Source organism: Apus apus, chromosome 1 (assembly GCF_020740795.1).
Source record: "Apus apus isolate bApuApu2 chromosome 1, bApuApu2.pri.cur, whole genome shotgun sequence".
In the NCBI taxonomy this organism is placed as follows: domain Eukaryota; kingdom Metazoa; phylum Chordata; class Aves; order Apodiformes; family Apodidae; genus Apus; species Apus apus.
In genome coordinates, this window is record NC_067282.1 from 141,455,893 (window position 1) to 141,474,379 (window position 18,487).

The following is an 18,487-nucleotide window of genomic DNA, read 5'->3' on the forward strand; positions in this document are numbered from 1 at the left end:
AGGGTGACCTTCCAGCATCCTGTGGTGCAACAGGGAGGCCTGATGGACAGGGACCAAAGGCCGTGGGGCTTTTCCCAGGCACGTGGAGGCGACCCCTTTAAAGCAGCCATGGCCTGACCTCCGGATGGAGAAGCCGAGACCCGTCTTCAGGAATCAGAGTAATCCTGAGTGATTTTATCCCACTCCACTTCCCTAAATCTGTGGCGGCTGCTGCTCGGCAAGGGGATTAAGGGACTGGTGGGGGATTACGTAGCCGCTGCGGCTCCCGGCACGGAGCTGCCTCCCGGCACGGCCGCTCCTCAGGGCACGGAGACACACGGCACCTGCAGGTGCCCACCCACAAGGGTCCCCAGTGGGTTTTTGGTCACCTGCCCTGTGCTGAAGACCCCTGAGAGAGCCCAGCAGCAGGAGCAACCTCCCCGGGGCAGAGGCAGCCGGGGTCACGCCGGGGCTCAGCCCAGCAGTGGCAGGGCAGCCAGCCTGGCAGCATGGCAGGGGCTGCGTGGGAGCCCCCCCAGGGCAGCAGGAAGGGCGGGGACCCCCCGCATCCCACCGGCCAGTCCCCTTGCTGATGGTTGGCACGTGGAGGATGGGGCCCTGGGCCGTCCTGTGGATAATGCTCTGGCTCTTCTGCCTCCTGCCCTCTGCCAGGGCCCAGACGAAGATCCCACTGGAGACGTAAGTGTTTCCCTCTCGCTGGTGTGGGGCATTTCTGGCGTGGATTGGGCAGTTCCAGGGGGCATGGGCAGGTGGGTGGGAGTGCCTCCTCTGCAGCGGCAGGCACTGCCGGTGCAGGCTTCGTTGCTGCAGGGGGGTGGCATTTCCTGACAGTGGTGGCTGTGGCTCCTGGGAGAGGAGCCACAAATTCAGTTCCCAGGTCTGGTGCAGAAGCAATGCCTCATTTTCCCTGTTTCTCAAGCAGGGCAATGATACTCATCTGCTTTAGTTAAGCACTTTGACATCTATTAATGCCCTCCTTAATGTACCGGGCAGCAGAAGGCAAAACCAGTTTAAAGACATATTCGTAAAAAACCCACCGCTGGTGGAACTTGTGGAGATTCAGCCACAGGGGCAGACATCGTCAGCCCCAGTTTAGCAGCTCCCCAGTTTAGTAGAGCAGTTCTAGCAGATGCTGCTGGATTGCAGCCTGCCAGGGACACCCTGGGGACACACAGCACTGGTCAGGACCTGGCAGTGGGAGACATACGCATGAGGAGCTTGAGGGAAGACATATCGCTTCAACACACACAAGACTCAGAGGGTGCAGGGCAAGGTTTGCAGCTTGGAAGCTGCTCTGGTATACTGATGGCTGAAAAAAGCCTTCGTAAGCACATACACAGTCTGAGTAATACGTGCACACATGTTTATTCATGTGTGTGGATGTCAGGCGATGTTAGTAGTGGGAACCTAAATAGAAGAAAAGATGCCACAGCACCTTTTGTTGTTTATTCCTGCTCCATCTTACTACCAAGGCTGTAACAGCCTTTCCCAGAGCTCTGGAGTATACAAGTGATAAGCTGAACTGCAACGTAAAGTATGAGCAGCCATGTTTTGTGCATGCACTGCATTCGGCTTGGGGTGCTAGTGCACATGCAGGGAATTTTTTATGCACTTTTCTAGATACGGGTGCGCAGGGCACCCATGCCCGCATGCGTGTTGGAGTGTGTGAGCAGCTCCTCTGGCACAGTTGCTGCTGAAAAGCTCCCCACCAGCAGTGCAGCCCCCCTGGCAGCTTGCCAGGAGGCTAACAGCCCTCAGTAAACCCAGTTTATAAAAACCTCACCTTGTTAAGCTGATTTAAGCAAGTTAAATCCCTTAAGGATTAAAAATGTCAGCACCATGGTTGGTAAAAGTTGTTGTGGGGTAGCTTGGCTGGAGCTGGAGTAGGTCTGTCTGCACAGGACAGAAGTTTGGTCTGGAGAGGAGACCACACTGCCATTGGGTTTCAGGAGGATATACAGCCACTAAACCAATCAAAGTCAGATCAAGCCCTTTCCTGAGATTGAGAAAATGTTTTGTATTCAGCAAGTGCCAATAAGACCCTTGCAGATGTGCTCACCAATACAGGCAACTGACCTCTCACAGGGCAGTGATCAATGGATCAGGGTCAAGTTGGAGGCCAGTAACCAGTGGTGTCCCCCAGGGATCAATACTCAGTCCAGTCTTGTTCATCATGTTCATCAATGATCTGGACAAGGGGACAGAGTGTATCCTCGGCAAGTTCACTGATGGTACAAAACTGAGAGGGATGGCTGACACTCCAGAGGGTTGTGCTGTCGTTCAATGTAACCTGGACAGGCTGGAGAGTTGGGCAGAAAAGAATTTCATGAGGTTTAATAAGAGCAAGTGTTGGGTCCTGCACCTGGGAAGAAAGAACCCCAAGCACCAATATAGGTTAGGGGTGGATCTGCTGGAAAGCAGTTCCGAGGAGAAGGCTCTTGGATTCCTGATAGACAGTAAATTATCCATGAGCCAGCAGTGTGTCCTTGCTGCCAGTGGCATCCTAGGCTGAATAAAGAGTGTGGCCAGTAGATCAAGGGAGGTCATTCTTCCCCTCTACTCTGCCCTGGTGAGGCCACGGCTGGAATACTGCTTCCAGTTCTGGGCTCCACAGTTCAAGAGAGACAGGGAACTACTGGAGAGTGTCCAGAGAAGGGTGATGAGGATGATAGGGGAATTGGAGCATCTGTCTTATGAGGAGAGGCTGAGAGAGCTGGGACTCTTTAGCCTGGAGATGAGAAGGCTGAGGGGAGACATTATCAATGTGTATAAGTATCTGAAGGGTGAGTGCAAGGAAGATGGAGACAGGCTCTTCTCAGTAGTTCCCAGTGTCAGAATGAGGGGCAGCAGGTACAAGTTGGAACATAGGAAGTTCCATTTAAATATGAGGAAAAAATTGTTTACATTGAGGGTGACAGAGCACTGGAGCAGGCTGCCCAGGGAGGCTGTGGAGTCTCCATCTCTGGAGATACTAAAAACCTGAGTGGATACAGTCCTGTGTAAAGTGCTCTAGGTTATCCTACTTCAGTGAGGGAGTTGGACTAGATGATCTCTAGAGGTCCCTTCCAACTCCAGCAATTCTGTCATTCTGTGATTACCAAGCATTGAGCTGACTTTATCGGGGAAGGTCTCAAGAAATTTTGCCACTGCCTTTATTCTTGGCTGCACTATAAAGCCATTCCTCAGCAGTGTCTTTGATTTGGGTTTCACAAAAAGGACACAGGCTATACAGAAAAAAAATAATTAAATCTCTGATAATTTCAAACTTTGTAAAATAAAAATCAACTTTTGTGCCCAGGGTAAATACTGCACGGAAGAACCTTTAGGCCTTGAAAACTGTGGCATTAAGAAAACAGCCTGTCCTTTCTGCTGTTTTCACCACAGAATACAAGGGCAGGGATTACAGGCAGGCAATCTCTGACCAAATCCTTTTCTGATGTCTTTGGTTATAATGTGATAGCCCTTTACTACTGAGAAAAGAGTTACGTCACTTTGCACGATTTGGAACTTTTTCATGTACAGGAACAAAGAATAAACAATAGGAAAAGAGCTTTTCTCCCCTGGTACCAAAACCAGACCAACAGCTGAATTAATCCCCAGTGTTTCAAATCCACTCATGAATTTAACTAAAACACAAAAGTTGCCCTTTTCAAATTAAATTTCAGTAGAACACAACAGTGGCCAGAGGACCAGAGGGAGTAAATCAGCAGAAATGAGCTGGCTCCATGGATTATACACGGACATTTTGGGGACAAAAAAACAGGCTTTTAAACCCCAGCTGGGTTCAATCAAAGTTAAGTGTCACAAGGCTAAGTCGGCCTGTGCTGCTCTCCAAGTCATGCTCCGTTCATAGCCAACTTATTCACATCTTTGCAAAGCTCACTGAGCTTTAACTGCAGCAGTGCAAAAATTTGCTCAGTCAACACTACCACCAATGCTTTTGGGGTGCAGGTTCAGTACAGAAACCACTTCCTCTTTCCTCCTGGGCACTGCCTTGCTCATAAGCTGGCCCACAGCATGGGCAGGATGCTTGCAGCTGTGTGGATGGTGAGAATTTGGGGCTGTCTCCTCAGTCTTTTCTTCTTGGGATTCCAGAAACAACAGGAAATGTTGGTGGGGGAGGTGAAGATCAACCTGGTATGGCCTCTCACGGAGCCAGCAGCCTTAGATTAAATTTCTCTGCAAACTGAGAATTTTAGACTGACCTTTTCTCTCACTTGTTTATGAAAAAAATAAAGACACCAATTTAAATTCAGCAGGCTGCCCATAATTTCCCAGTACTCTAAGGTCACTCCTTTCCCTGGCAAATAATTGTCTTTTAAATATGTAAATGCTAGTGTATTTCTGCCTCTGTACTTGCCTCCTTTTCAACTTCCATTAAATGCCACCATATACTTTTAAATACTCACTCTTCAGTCCTGTCATGCAGGGCTTCATGACCTTTGTGCCCTCTCATTCCTCCATGCCACCTAACTTTACATCCAGCTCTTTTCTTCTAGGCTTGCTAACATAACTCTGATATAGGGCAATAAATCCTGGCTTCCTGGAAAATACCATGTTCTTTTTTCTTCAAGAAGGAAATGAAATTAAGAGATAAAAGTTTTGACTTTCAAAATCAGATACAGAACATAATGTCAACAACAACAAAAGGAAAGAAAAAAAAAGAAGAAAAAAAAAAGAAGCCATGTTGTTACTGACTTCAGCTGGTGCTGGATCCACTGACTGGTTAGAAATGAATGCCTCTGCCAATTAAGGAATGCTTAAAAGGGGCACTCAGTCTCATTATACTCTTTTCATAGGCAGTGGAGAGAGGTACAGTTCTGAGCAGAAGCCTTATGTGTGCTCCTTATGTTGTCCCCTATAGCTGCCTCTCTGTCTGCAAGAGGGGAGCCTAAACAGGCTTTCCTAGGCTAAAGTTAGCTGTTGTGATTATTCCACCATTGCTGCATTGGCTTTACTCCAGAGCTCATATCTATGTTGGCGTATTATTCTGCCTTGAAAGTGGTGCAATGCACTGGGAAATTAGGCCTTGAGGTTAAAGTGTACTTAAGACTGGAAGAAATCTGCTGGAAGCCATGGGTAAGTGGTAATAAGGTCTTCTGCACCCCATAAATAAGCAGTGTATTCTGGTAAGTGGAGAAGGCCATTTATTCCATTAAATAAATCTCTCCTAAGTGAACCCTTGTTGAAGGAGCTGCATGTAGGTGGAACTGCCTAATGTGAATCATGTAACAGATTTCTGATGAAGTGCTCTGCCGATTACGAGAGCCATCTATTTTGATTTGGATAGCTCAGTGTTCAGGCTGCTCTTCAACATCCTTATGTTCTCCATGTGGTATTGCTATCATCAGTTATTTACAGGATGGCACAAATGCAAGTGGTGTTTTACAATTATGAGGTGCATAATCTACTCTGGCATTATCAAGCTGTAGTATCTCCACTGAGAGCAGAGAATTCTTCTGGCTTGTTAGTCTCTGCACCACACAGCTCTGGGAATGGAATCCAAGGGGTACATCTTGACAACTTCTACCAGGTCTGACACTTATTTATCTTCAACAGACTTGACATTAGGTGTCTAGCCCATCACCCCAGGCTCTGTCTGCAATCAGTGAAGAGAAACAGGTGTCTGCAGAGCTATTTATTTCACTTTACTGACTGTAGAGACGTCAGATGATATCTAAGACCAAATGTACAACTTCTGCCTAAAGTTAGGTGAGACAAATTCCACTTTGAATCAAAATGTAGTTAATAAGACCAGCACATCTTGGTGTTTCTGATTGCTATCTGATGTCCTGAGCAGATTGTCCAAGAGCAACACTTGTCTCTTGCATTGCCACTTCCCTGGATAGCAGGGAGAAAACATTGTCCCTATAGTGCCTTAGAGAAATATGAGGGGGGCTCATACTCAAGAAGATGGAGCTTCTCCTGGCTGAAGAAGTATGCAGTTCTGCTGACTTTGAATTATTAACACTCATTTTCCTTTTTTCCTCTGCTTAGGGTGAAGTCTTGGGCAGATGCCTTTGGTGGGGAGCTGTATTCCATCATAACTAAGTATTCAGGCTCTCTCCTGTTGCAGAAGGTATGCAAAAGCTTGTGAGTGTTCCCTTGGCTTCACATCATCTCCCCATGTAGCCTCCAGGCCTTCCCCCTTGGGTGGAGGAAAGCAAAATGCACAAGTCTCCAGCTAACTTTCAAAACCAGGCTGGCTCATATCCTGCAGCCATGAGAACAGAATCCACCTAATGCCTTTCCTGCATTTGGCCACTAGCCATGGCCAAACACCACCTACATTGTCCCATTAAAAACAAACAAACAAACAAAACCCCCAAACAACTTTTTAACAGTACTCTCGTGTTTCCTCCTCCGATCATTTCATGCCCTTCCACACTGACCCTTTACTCCCCCATTCTTAAGTGTATTATCAGACCCTCTCATCCTGCTCATTACTCACTTGCTCATCAACACCACATTGTCTGCTCCTGCAGCTCTGCAGCTGGCACTCGTGTTGACTTCTGCTTCCTCATCTGTCTTCCTCCAGTCACTCAATTCTTTGAATTGTGCCTTTAAAACCCTGCTTTGGACAGAGTCTCTGAGGCAGGTGCCCTGAAAGCCATGATCTTCCAGGGTGTTCTTCCATCTTCCAGAGCTCTGCCTCCTTCCCCTGCCTGGCATGCCTGACTCAGCCGCCAAATAACAGGCACTGTGGCACTAAACTCTACCAGCTTTAAATGCTCCAGGGACTTTTGGTAAATGTTCCCACTTGTGGCTCTAGAGAAGTTGCCTTCTTACCTTCCATCACAAAGGTCTATGCTAATAATCACCTCTTCCTAGGATGAATGTGCCATCATGCAACAAAATATCAGCATGTCCTTCATGCCCTAATCATGAGGCAGCTGCAGTGTGGTAACAAAGCAAGCAAAATCTGGCCTTGATATTTATGGTGCTTCTGTGTTGCCTGTTCTATGGTATCCCTGAGTAGTAGTGCCAGAGGCAAAGTGCTGTGCTGCTGCAGCATCCCTGCAGGTGGGTGCTGAAGCTCCAGTGGGCGGGCGATATAGGTTAGGGTTATTTGATAGATACCTGTGTCTGATGCTGTAAAGGTATTTGCTGTTCAACAGAAAGCCTGCAGATACCCCCTTTTTCTGCAAGATGCTAAGGGTGTCACCTTATTGTGTGAAGGAATACTGCAGCCATTATGTCTTCTCCTTACTGCTTCAACACAACCAACTTGTGCTGTTTCTGTGGCTACTTTTACTAAGAGATCAAGGGGGTACATGTTTCTTAAGGTCCAGAAAACAGTGGGACTAAGCAGAATAGGATGTAGCTTGAAAATACCAGTGTTACAAAAGTTAACAGAGGGGCCAAGGATGGCAGATGTGGCACTGAGGTGGGTATCAAGACAGATGTGCTGTGCTGGCCTTCTTGAGATGTTGCACCAGGTCATTTTATCTCCCTTTGTCCACACTATATGTTTTGACTCTTGGGATCTTGATCTCTTTGAGGTAGGGGTTATATAAGACCTTCAGATGCTACTATACCACCACTAAAAATTACAGTAATGGCAACTAGATCTTGAACAAAAATTCACAACTCAATCAGCTTTTTGTGTAATTCACTGAAAGCAGAGAAAACTAAGTTTTGATTAAAAAGAAGCCTGAATGTAACCAAATCCAATCTAGCATTCATGTCAAGGGGAGCCAAGGCAGAACTACATTTTCCTGGTGATCTGACAGCCTTATGAATAATCACATTTGCCTGTCACAGTCCAGGTCCACATGGTTTTGCTCTTGGAGAGAGAAAGGTGTCTAGTTTGCTCTTGCACATGTTGGGGCCTGGATGCAGCACAGACTGATTGTGCTTTGCACAGTCTCTTGAGCACCACTGGGTGGGACACAGTGTCACCCATTGCTTGAAGGAAAAGTGTCCTTCAGTAAGTCAATGTCACCACTTCCAGAAGGGGTACAGATGAGCTTGCTCTGGTAATACTCTCTAGTAGAGTAATCTCCTAAATTCATGTCCTGCCCTGCCATAACTTTACTTCAGCAGTTTAAACATTTCAGGTTTGCCTTTCACCCCTCAAGTCCCACTCCTTGAGCTCTTTCATTTCTCCTAATTTCCCAGGCTTAGGGAAATAGGAGAGGACCAACCAGCACACACTTAAGTTCTTCTGTCAGCCTCCACTTCTTAAGCAAGCACAAGGTAGGATGCCTTCTCGCAAATCAGTGCCTCAAAGCAAGGACCATCCTGGAGGGCTTCCTCTGTATCCCTGATACAGTGCTGTGGAAGGACAGCTTCAGCAGGATGCAGACAACTCCCTCATGAGATGCACCTTGGCAGACCCCAAATGGCCTCATGTGGCTCACAACGCTGGTCCAGACTGCTGCAAGCCAAGCCTGGGAAGCCAAATGTACCAAGCCTAGAAAAGCAAAGAATCTTTTTGAGACATTGCCTCTTTCACATGATGTATATCTGTGTGCATGAGTATATGCAGACCAGCAGAAGCGTGGGGAGTACAATGTAGGGGCCCAGACAATTATTTTTGCAGTGCTTGTTTAAGTCACTGAGCATTTTGCCTTTGAGGAAATACAAACAGAGATAACAGCCCATTTCAAATTTGATTTCAGTCACTCTTGTGCGTAATAGACTTGGAGTAACTAGCTTATTCTTGCTTTAAGAGCCATAAATTTTCAGTGCCTGAATATTTTGCATATAAACCTTGTCTTTAACATTTAGCATAAATTCCCTTTTGCAGCTTTCAGTTCATTTGGATTTCTTGGAATGTTTTTGTTTCCCCCCCAAAGAACCCCAATATCATGTTGCAGATGCAAACGGCATTGATTCCTTAACAGCTTTATTGCTCAGAGACCCAGTGAGCCAGTAAACATCTCTTGAATCCACAAGAGCAGTTCCTCACCCTGGGTCAGAGAGCTTTGAGAAAGCTTCTAGGTCACTCTCTGTCCCAAGCAGTCAAGATGTCAACAAATTAAACCTCACAGCAGTAGCAAAAGCTGAAGAAAGGTTTTGGTTTGATGACTGAAACATTCATTGCATTCTCTTGACTGCTTTGCAGCAGAGGTTAAGATAAGCTTACACACTTGTCTGGCATATCAATCTGGCTCAGATAGGATGGATCTGTGTTAAAATGCTGGCTGGGGTCTAGAACAGCTGGAACAAAGAGGCAATGTGAAAGGCTGAGTCGGGAGGGGAGGTGTTAGCATCTCCCAGAGCTATGGAACAAAAAGTTTGTAACTGTGGCTTCTTAGTTCTGGGTCTGTTTGCCACAGTCTTGCTGCTGCAGTTGTCCTGGCAGTGACCAAAGGCTGGGGGCCACCTATGGTGACCATGCCAGGAGGATACCATGGCGGTTCTGAATTTCTCAGGATCTGCTTCTGAGTGACAAAAGCATCATGAGCTCCAGCAGGCCTAAAATGTAACTTTTCTTCTACTATGTTAATGATGCATTATAAATGTTTCCAAGAACTACCTCCTGCTTCCTTCTGTACCTGAGGTATCAACTGCCTTCCCCAGTGGATAGGGCTGAGAAAGGTAGCAGGACTTGGCTCCAACTATGTTGTTACTATAACGCACTACAACTAACTACATGGCAAAGAGCAGACAACTTCAGTAAGTTCAGTCAAGAGGTTTTCCTGGGTGAAGATGAAAGGAATGTTTTTCAGTCTTTTATAGTGCCGTGGTTTGGGACCAACACGACAACAAAGAACCAGCCACGTGGCCGATCACTCAACTTCCCCCCCCACCCCTCACACAAACACACAGTGTGGGAAGGGGAGAACAAAGGCCAACTAGAAGCTCCTGTGTGGAAACAAAGGACAAGGAGGATTCTTCACCAACTAAGGTCCCAGGCAAAACAGACTCAACTTGGGGAAAAATAATAATTTAATTTCACACTAACCAAACACACATAAGACACACACAACACAAAGAGCAGTGCTTACATGTTACCCCCACCCCTCCCTTCTTCCCGGGCCCAAATCACTCTGTTCCCAGTTTCTCTCCCTCCTTCCCCCCAGCGGCACAGGGGGACAGGGGATGGGGTTTAGAGTCACTTCACAGGCCGGTGGTTCTTGCTGCTCCTTCCTCCTCAGGAAGAAGGATTCCTTACAGTCCTTCCCTGCTTCCCCACGGGGTCCCTCCCATGGGAGAAAGTCCTTCACAAACCTTTCCTTCATGAGTCCTTCTCACAAGGTTCGAGCTGCTCCAGCCTGGCCTTCCCACAGAATCATGGGCTGCTTCGGGAACAAACTCCCCTGGCACCGGGGTCTTCCCAAGCTGCGTAATCAGAGTCCAGGGGCAGCAAATCCAAGTTCTGCTGTTTTAAGGGAGTACCAAGTATTAGAGGAATGTGTAAAGACTTTCTGCTAGATCAGTTAACTTTTTGGCCCCTTTCCAACACCAGATCCTTTCAGACAGTTATCCCAAAACTGTAGCTGATTCCTGTTCTGTAAATTATGATGATCTGATAACCTGAACCCTAAACTCAGGTTCTGCAGTTTAATCTTGGTTGGCTATAAGCACCTGTCTTGACGTTTGCTGTGTACTTTTAACCATCGTATCTGGTAACAGTATTGAAATCACAGGCACTCCTCTGTTGCCCACCTTTAGGAACTCTTGCAGTGAATATTCATTAACAGCAGGAGATTTTAGTGGCAGGAATACAGATACAAAACAGTTTGCTGGACCATTTGTAGGAAAAAAGTTCAAAGGGGATTCGAGCTCAAACACAGTGTATTCCTCACAGCCAACTGAAGTTTTGTAGAAAGTTTTTCAGGGTTTTACTTTTGTCTTCCCAGCTCTGGCTAGTTCCCAGGGCTGTGATGTTTGTGCAGGACTAAGAGACTGCTCGTGATTGCTTGTGATTCTTTTTACCCATTAACATCCACATGTCAATGTGTCAAAAGCACATTGAAAAATAATTGAGCAGTTCATTTCAATTCAGCATATGACCCCAGGTAACCAGTGGCAGGTCACTTTGTAAAGCATGTGCTTGTCTGTGCTGGTGTGGTCCCCCCCTTTGCTAGCTTTCCCAGGAGAGATTACCACCCTCCCCCCTCCCACCACCCCAGCCTGAGGAGAGCCTGATGAAAACCTAGCGTGGCAGAGATCACTTTCCCCCCAATGAAACCATGACATGAAGCTAAATGGGACGGGCACCAGCTGGGATGTGTGCTGCTGTCTCATCAGCAGTCAGGGACCTCAGTCAGGGGGCTGTCGTTGCACATCCCTCTTTGGGCAGTGTGGTTACACTAACCTTCCCACTCAACCCGACCTCCTCCTCCCCCGCCTGTCCCAGCTACCCACCCGCAGCAGAGGGGATGTGAAGCCTGGCATTTTTAATCCAGTAAAACCCTCACTGTTAATCACGCCAGACAGAGCGAGCAGCATCCCTGCCATGCCTGCTGCAGGCTGGATGCTGCTGCTGCTATTTCTGTCTGACCTCTTCTGCCTGCCTCATCCCCAGGCATTTCTTACTCTGCCTCTGCTCAGCCACCCTCCTGCATGGTCAGTGATGCTCTTGAACAAAAGGAGCTCCACTCACTCACCCTAAAGACATGCAAGCTCCTTCCCCACTCGACTTTCTTCTAATTCAAAACTACCACTAATTCAAAACTACCCCCCAACGTCCCCTTACCCTTTTCACCACCTCACTTTGTGCCAGCACAAAAAGTCCAGCCCTGGCTGAGGTTGCTGCTGTGGTGCTAATATATCATGAAGATGGAGGGGATATGAATACACTGCAGAGAGAAATGATGATGATTGGTTACCTTCACACTTCCACATTGCTGGGAAGACAAGGCTCTGTCTTTTCTGAAATAGGTTAATCACGTTGTGTCCTTTTGCAAGTTTTTTTTTTATTCTTTCTTTCTACCTGTCTCTGTTAGCTTAGGCACTTTTTGAATAGGAGAAATAAAGGCCATTGTATCAAGTCTCAAAGGGGCAGATTTAGGGAGGCAGATTATGGTAGATTATGGTTACCTAGTCTGGGCATACTCTCAGGTTTTTAATGCCTAGATTATATGAAAGGTGGTCAGAAGAAACTGGTTATCTCTAAAACTGTCAGTTCCAGATCCTCCTCATTACAGCATCTCTCCCAGTGGAGGTGGCACTAAGTGGCCATGCTCATCATTCCTAGTTTCTGGGAATTGTCTCTGTGCTGCTCTTGGCCTAAAGCATGCTCATGTGTGCTCAGTAAGTAGCATCATAACTGTTTTGCTGACCTTTCCTTGGCAGACTCCCACCTGAGCACTGAGCAGACCTTTCTTGTTGCCGACCTGACAAGTTACACTACAGATATGATGGCACTGTTGGAGGACAGGGCACGCACTAGTGTGACATCTCTCCTTCTAGTGCCCAAGAACATACATGACATAGGAGGCAAAGTAATGGCAGCATAGAACTCCATTCCCTTGCCCCTCCATCTGCCTTAAATAGATATGAGGCATATGGTGCATATAATGCTATATCTATAATAGATGTTTACCACAACGTGTATTTTACATTTTCAAAATCTGGGCTTCTGGTTCTTTCTCTCATTCTTACAGGCATCAATAGCTTCATGTACATTGTTGTTTCCAAGAGCCACAAGCTCACAACTGAATCAGTTGCTTTTACTTAGTCAAAATGCTTTGTCTCATGGCCACTGATCTGCACACACTCAAATTATGGGGTGCAAAGGGAGGAAAGGCAAAGACGGGAGAAGATGGTAACTTAGACCAGTTCTTTCAACACATCTTTCTTCACCAAAGACAATACCCAGCTAACAGTAATAGAATCATCACTCTCCTTATGAGTGCCCTGCTCAGCAGAATTTTCTGCTTTCTCTTTGGTAGAAGTACAAAGATGTCGAGTCAACTCTGAAGATCAAAGAGGTGGATGGCTTGGAGCTGGTGAAGAAGTTCTCAGAGCAGATGGAAAGCATGCTCCGCCGGAAGGTCGAAGCTGTTGAGGTATGACCATGGGGCCTCTGGGAAGAAAGTCCTCTCCTGTCAGCCCCAGATAGATGCAGGCCTCCTGCCTGTACCAGGAGTGTGTGGGCACAGAAATTGCATGAGGACTTCCTTCCTCAACCAAATGCCTGCTGGTGCAGCTGGCTGCTCACTCTGAGCTTTAAGTAGACACAGGTGGGAGGATGTGGGCGTTCAGACAAGGGAATGCTGCCTTCTCCCTCAGTCCAAAGTAGGAAATAAGATAGAAACAAAGTCTAGGAATAAATGTGAGGGAACAAATACTCTTTTAGAAGAAAATAGCTGTTTAAAGAGAAAAAACAACCTCTCATGAGTGAAAATAAAATTAATCCTTGCATAATGCACTCTGGCCATTAAAGAGTGGTAGCTTGTTTCAGCTGTGTGTGTGGCTCCAGGGAAATTTCTGCAGCCCCTGAACATGAGCTGCGAGGAAGGTGCTTGGATTTCCATCTGTGTACATGGGGAAGTGTGGAGGAGGTGGTAAGAGGTCTTTAGCTGTTGCTGTGTTGGACATCACAGCAAGTAATCATTATGGCCCCTCTTAGATCTTGCATCTAAGGATCTATCATATTGCCTTACATTTACCCACTATGAAAAGCATATTTCTGTAGTCACAGAGCCTTGACTGTTTAAGGCATCTAATGTGGAAAAGTCATCCAGAAACACATCATTTGAATCTCACAGTGAAAGGTGGGCATATTTAGACCCAGAGCTTTGGCCCATAACATTAAATTCATAACCAGACTTTTCCAATGTTTGGATTGCCTTATCCTTTGTGAAGGAACGAAAAGTAGTTTTGTTGAGACTGTCGCTGATTGTGCAACTCTGAACACATGTACATGTTTAGCTGGATTCTTTCCCAGTCTGTACCAATTGAGAATTAGAGCCCTGAAGCATCATACTGGAGAACAGTGGTTGATTATATTGCCTTCTGTAAATGGTAAGAGCTTATAAATTACCACAGCATTGCTTAGCCTTTTATGAAATCAACTCATGGTCTTTGTCTTGGTAACAATACCAGACTGAGATTCCCACAAGGCCTTTTTCTTTGATGAGATACTGACATCAGGCTGGATCTGAAATGCCTTTCCCATGGCTTTTTGGAAAGCTTCATGGAAAATGAAATTAAGTCTCTGGCTGTTGTTTCTCTAAATGGGCATGTTTCTGTTTGTATATGTCCTGTGATATCTAAGATTACTCAGAGGTTTAACAGGGACTCTGGAGTAAGTAGGTGTGAATATACTCAGCAATAAATAGCTGTGAATACACCCTCCAAACTGTAAAGTTGCTGCACAGAATGACAGGGCAGCAGAAAAGGAAGGAAGGAGGCAAGTTTATGGCCCTGTAGCTCTGTGTTGTGGTGAATGAGGCAGTCGTGTGTCTTTTCGTTAACTGTGTGAATGGCTGATACAGCTGGAAGAGCTTCTGGAGGGCTTTCCACAGCATCCCCTCATCTTTCTTTCTGTGTGCTTGCATTAGAGATTGGTGGAAGCAGCAGAAGATGCAGATCTGAACCATGAGTACAACTCCTCACTGGAGGTAAGTTCATCCCTGTCAGTGACAAAATGGGACATGCATCCTCAGACTAGCCAAAAGGCAGGCCTAGCAGCAGCCAGCCACCTCAGACTCCTAGACATGTTAGAAGTTCCCTGGTCTTCAGGACTCTCAGCTTGTCTAGAATCACTTGTGTAAGTAAGTGATTCCCTTGACAGATCCCTGATAACACCCAGGGGAGGTCAGTGCATTTGGCTCCAGGAGGGGAAGGGTTTGGGAAGACTTTGGGTTTCATGATGTTATTGGCATTACACCAATGTTGTCATTATGTGACATGTTAGTGTAAATAAGCTGGTGCTTTGTAGGTTACCTGACTGGAAAATAAACTAAAATTCAGTGTGTATGAGCAATGAGGTGGATGCTGTTACAAATACCCACAGCAAACAATCCCAATGAGCTGAGTTTCTCACCATCTCTCTCAACAGTTCTCACATCTTTTCTCTACCCTGCAGACATCCACTTGTCAGGACTCCCTCCTAGGTGAAAGCTTGGTGCTGTCCAAGCAATTTGGATAACTGGCTTTCTGTTAAAAACTGTCTCCAAACTATGGGATTATTGCTGGTGAAGGGAACTGCAGTGAAAACTCTGAAGGAAGTCCACTGCCCACAGTACAAGCACAGAGTGCTTAGCAGAAGTACAGGCTACCCCTGCAAGTACACCTCTCTGTGCCACCAATTTCACCTCTCCTGCGTCTTTATTTAAGAATCACATCACACACTAGTTAGGTCAGCTGCATTCTCAGCAAGGGTCATGGATAAGTGGAGGTGCACGACCCTGTATTTGCACACAGAGTTTGCACCCCCTGAGTACTGTTAGTGCCTGAACATAAATCCTTAAATAACCTCTGCTCTCAGATAAAGTCAACAAAAACATCTTAAAATCTGTTATCCAAAGGCAAAGAGCATCCTGAAGCTATTAAAGTGGCTGTAGATGCTAAATCCTCAGTGGTCTTCACAGGATCAAAACTGTGTTGTCTTTGAGCACCTTTCACTGTGTCCTTGGCTCTTGAAAAGCACCTTCTTCTTAGAGTGACAGAATGAGGGGATAATCCCAGCTGGATCTACACCAGGAGTTAACTCCAATAAATGACAGCTGTAGAGGCAGGGCAAGTAAGGTCAGCATCAGCATGCCCAGTAGCAAACCTGGCAGCTTGACCAAGTGAGACACTCCACCTCTCTGGCTAGTCACTTCAATACCTCTGAGGGACCACAGAAATCTGTCAGTGTGTCCCCTTGCTCTCAGGTGGCCCTCCTGCTGCTGGTTATGACTATGCTTTCAGTCACCTGAGCACCTGACAATAAGAAGCCGGGCAGAAAACACCATTTGGGCAGCTTGAAACTTTTCAGTTGGCAATGGCTCTTGTTTGTCATTCATCTTGGTCCTGTTTGAAGCCCATACTCTCCAGATGGCCCTTTTTTACCTTTTAAAGAACATTTTTTTCAGGCAGTACTGGTAATACTCTGTCATATTCTTTCTTGTTGCCTTTCTCTTTTCCATTGTTTTCATCAACAGTTTGATTACTACAACTCTCTCCTGATTAATGAGAAGGATGAAAATGACAATTATGTGGAGCTTGGAGATGAATTCCTTTTGGAGCCAAATGAGCATTTCAATAACCTTCTTGTGAACACAACATACAGTGATATCCAGCTCCCCACCAATGTCTACAACAAAGGTAATGGCCTCTACTTTCTCACTACTAGTAGGCTGCAGTGGAAACTACCAGCAATAACACTGAAAGAAAGGACAGAAGTAGAAAAAGCCTGACAGAAAACAGGGCCAGAAAAGTACTGTCCCAAGGCACAGTCATGTCTGTGCTATAGTCTCTCTCTGTGACAAGGCTTAGGTAAAATCTACTCTTGGAAGACCTCTTTTGATGGACAGTGCTCCCTCTTAGGCAGGCAATTTAGTCTCCAAGGGTTTCCTCTACCCAACCAAAAACACTACAAAAACAACTGTGATGTGAATTTATCGGCAATTGTTACTCTGTAGAAAGGGTCAGATCCGTCAAGGTCTTCAGGTGTCAAGGATTTAATTGATTTCAGCTGACAATTTAGACCCCAAGTACCTTTGTGTTTTGAGGCTCTAACACCTCACAGCGACATTTTTGATTCCCAGTGAGGACATTCGTAAGGGGCTGGGGATAATTCACAACTGCTGCCCAGACGTGACAATTCTGGGTATTTTCTGTTCTCAACAAGCCTTTGGCACTTTGGCAGTTGCAAGAGCCCAGGGAGGCAGCGAGGCACACACGGCCTCATCTGTGCCTGGTCTGTGTCCTGTCCCCCTGCACATTCACACCGCCCCAACAACATGCCAGAAATGGGTCCACCTCCAGGCTGGTCAGCACACTGCTGGACCTGCAGGCTGAGACACCAGCTGTGATTGTCCTAAGTTTGCTGCTCGCTTTGGCCAACATTCAAAGCTGCCTGAGCTGGCTCCTTGCCTGCCTCCCCATTAGCTCTTCCCCTTGCATACGGTTTGGCAGGAAAAACAACAGGGCCATTGCGCCTCTCCTAGTTGGAACTCATTTACAATCTCCAGGACCAGACGGGGCAGGCACTGGTGACCATGCTCACAACTGCTACGTTATTTAGAGGGACAATAGAGGGAGTTCTATTTCTCTCATGATTTTAAATTTGTTCCATCTGGTCTGACAGCCACAGCCACTAAAATCTTGTGCACAATAGAGCCACCAGCAGAGACGGCTGTGGGTAGCTGCAGCAGAGCTGCACAAAGTAGGCTGCTGCCTACAGCAGCATACAGAAAGAGGTAGCCAAATGGGTGCTGTTAGAGACAGCAGAGAGGCACTGCCCAGCTACTTGATTTCTTGCCTGTCCAGCTTGACACAAACCATCTAGCTGCTCTGGCTATGGCTGGAAGACGAGCAAGAAATGGACGAGTGCTGCTTGCATGCCCTGGGCTCCTCCCAGGAGCAATGCCTGGCAGTACTCACTCCCTCTCTTGCAAACAACAGCAAGCTTGGCTCTTCACAGCTCTTCTGGCTCCCTTCCTGCATGAGTTACTTTGACCTCATTGCTGTGGAGTTTTTTCCCCTATCTTGACCAAACCTGCCTTTAGTGAAGTGACTAAACAGGTAGTGATGGGTCAAAGCCCCAACCCTTTCAACATTAATACAGTTAATCCCACAATGACCAGTTTCTTACAATTCCTTTTTTCTGTTGCTGCTGCTCTCTTTGGTGTCCTGAGGCAATGAGTCATTGCAGACACCAAATATGCACTGCCTCTTATGAGTTCTTGCAAGTCTGCAACTTCCTGTTGATTCTGATGAGATCAGGGGCAAGGGAGGACAGCTCAGGCTTTATGAAAGAAAAGAAAAGCAAAGAAGAAAATAATCAAAAACTCATGGAGAAAAAGAGGGAAGAGAGAAATGACATGTAAATCCTAGAGCTCTTCAGTCTTAGGTAATTACATCTAGCATAAATTAAAACACTCTTTCTAGAAAGGCTGTTTCACTTCAGCAGTGCATCAGGCAGATGCATTACAGCAGCTACAGTCCCCTCTTAGCTAGCAGATGAGCCATGCCTGTACAGTGTGCTCAGCACAGCACTGGTGTCCCTGTGTCTCCTGCAGCCCTCTTCCAACCAGATGTAACGCCCAAAGGTAAACAAGGCTAGTAAGAGAAATGCGGATAATAGTGTGTGACCAAGCTGAGATCACTTGTTGTGGCCAGTGGTGACCTGCCCTCCAGGATTTACTTGAATGATGTGTCCAGTTTCCTTCACTATGCCTGTTGGAAAGCTGCTGCTGAGGGGATAGGTGTCACTGTGAGGAGAAAAGATTGGGATAAAGGGACATAACACTTGCAGACCACAAGGAAAGCCACCTTTGGACAAGGCTGCATTTCTCCTGGGGTTGCCTTTTTTCTCATTCTCCCTCCTCCATCTGGGGTAGGAGGGGTGTGTCCTCCATCTTGTGCACACTTTTTC

General features: G+C 46.5%; 1 protein-coding gene across 1 annotated transcript in view; it reads left to right on the forward strand.

Moving 5' to 3' along the window:
• The first annotated feature begins 571 nt into the window (after positions 1–571).
• Positions 572–18,487, forward strand: part of CACNA2D4 (calcium voltage-gated channel auxiliary subunit alpha2delta 4) — a 135,946-nt gene continuing 118,030 nt past the window's right edge. Inside the window, exons 1-5 of the mRNA XM_051641026.1 lie at positions 572–678; positions 5,998–6,079; positions 12,849–12,965; positions 14,463–14,522; positions 16,050–16,212. Coding sequence (XP_051496986.1) covers positions 572–678; positions 5,998–6,079; positions 12,849–12,965; positions 14,463–14,522; positions 16,050–16,212 — 529 coding nt within the window. The remainder of the gene's footprint in view (positions 679–5,997; positions 6,080–12,848; positions 12,966–14,462; positions 14,523–16,049; positions 16,213–18,487) is intronic.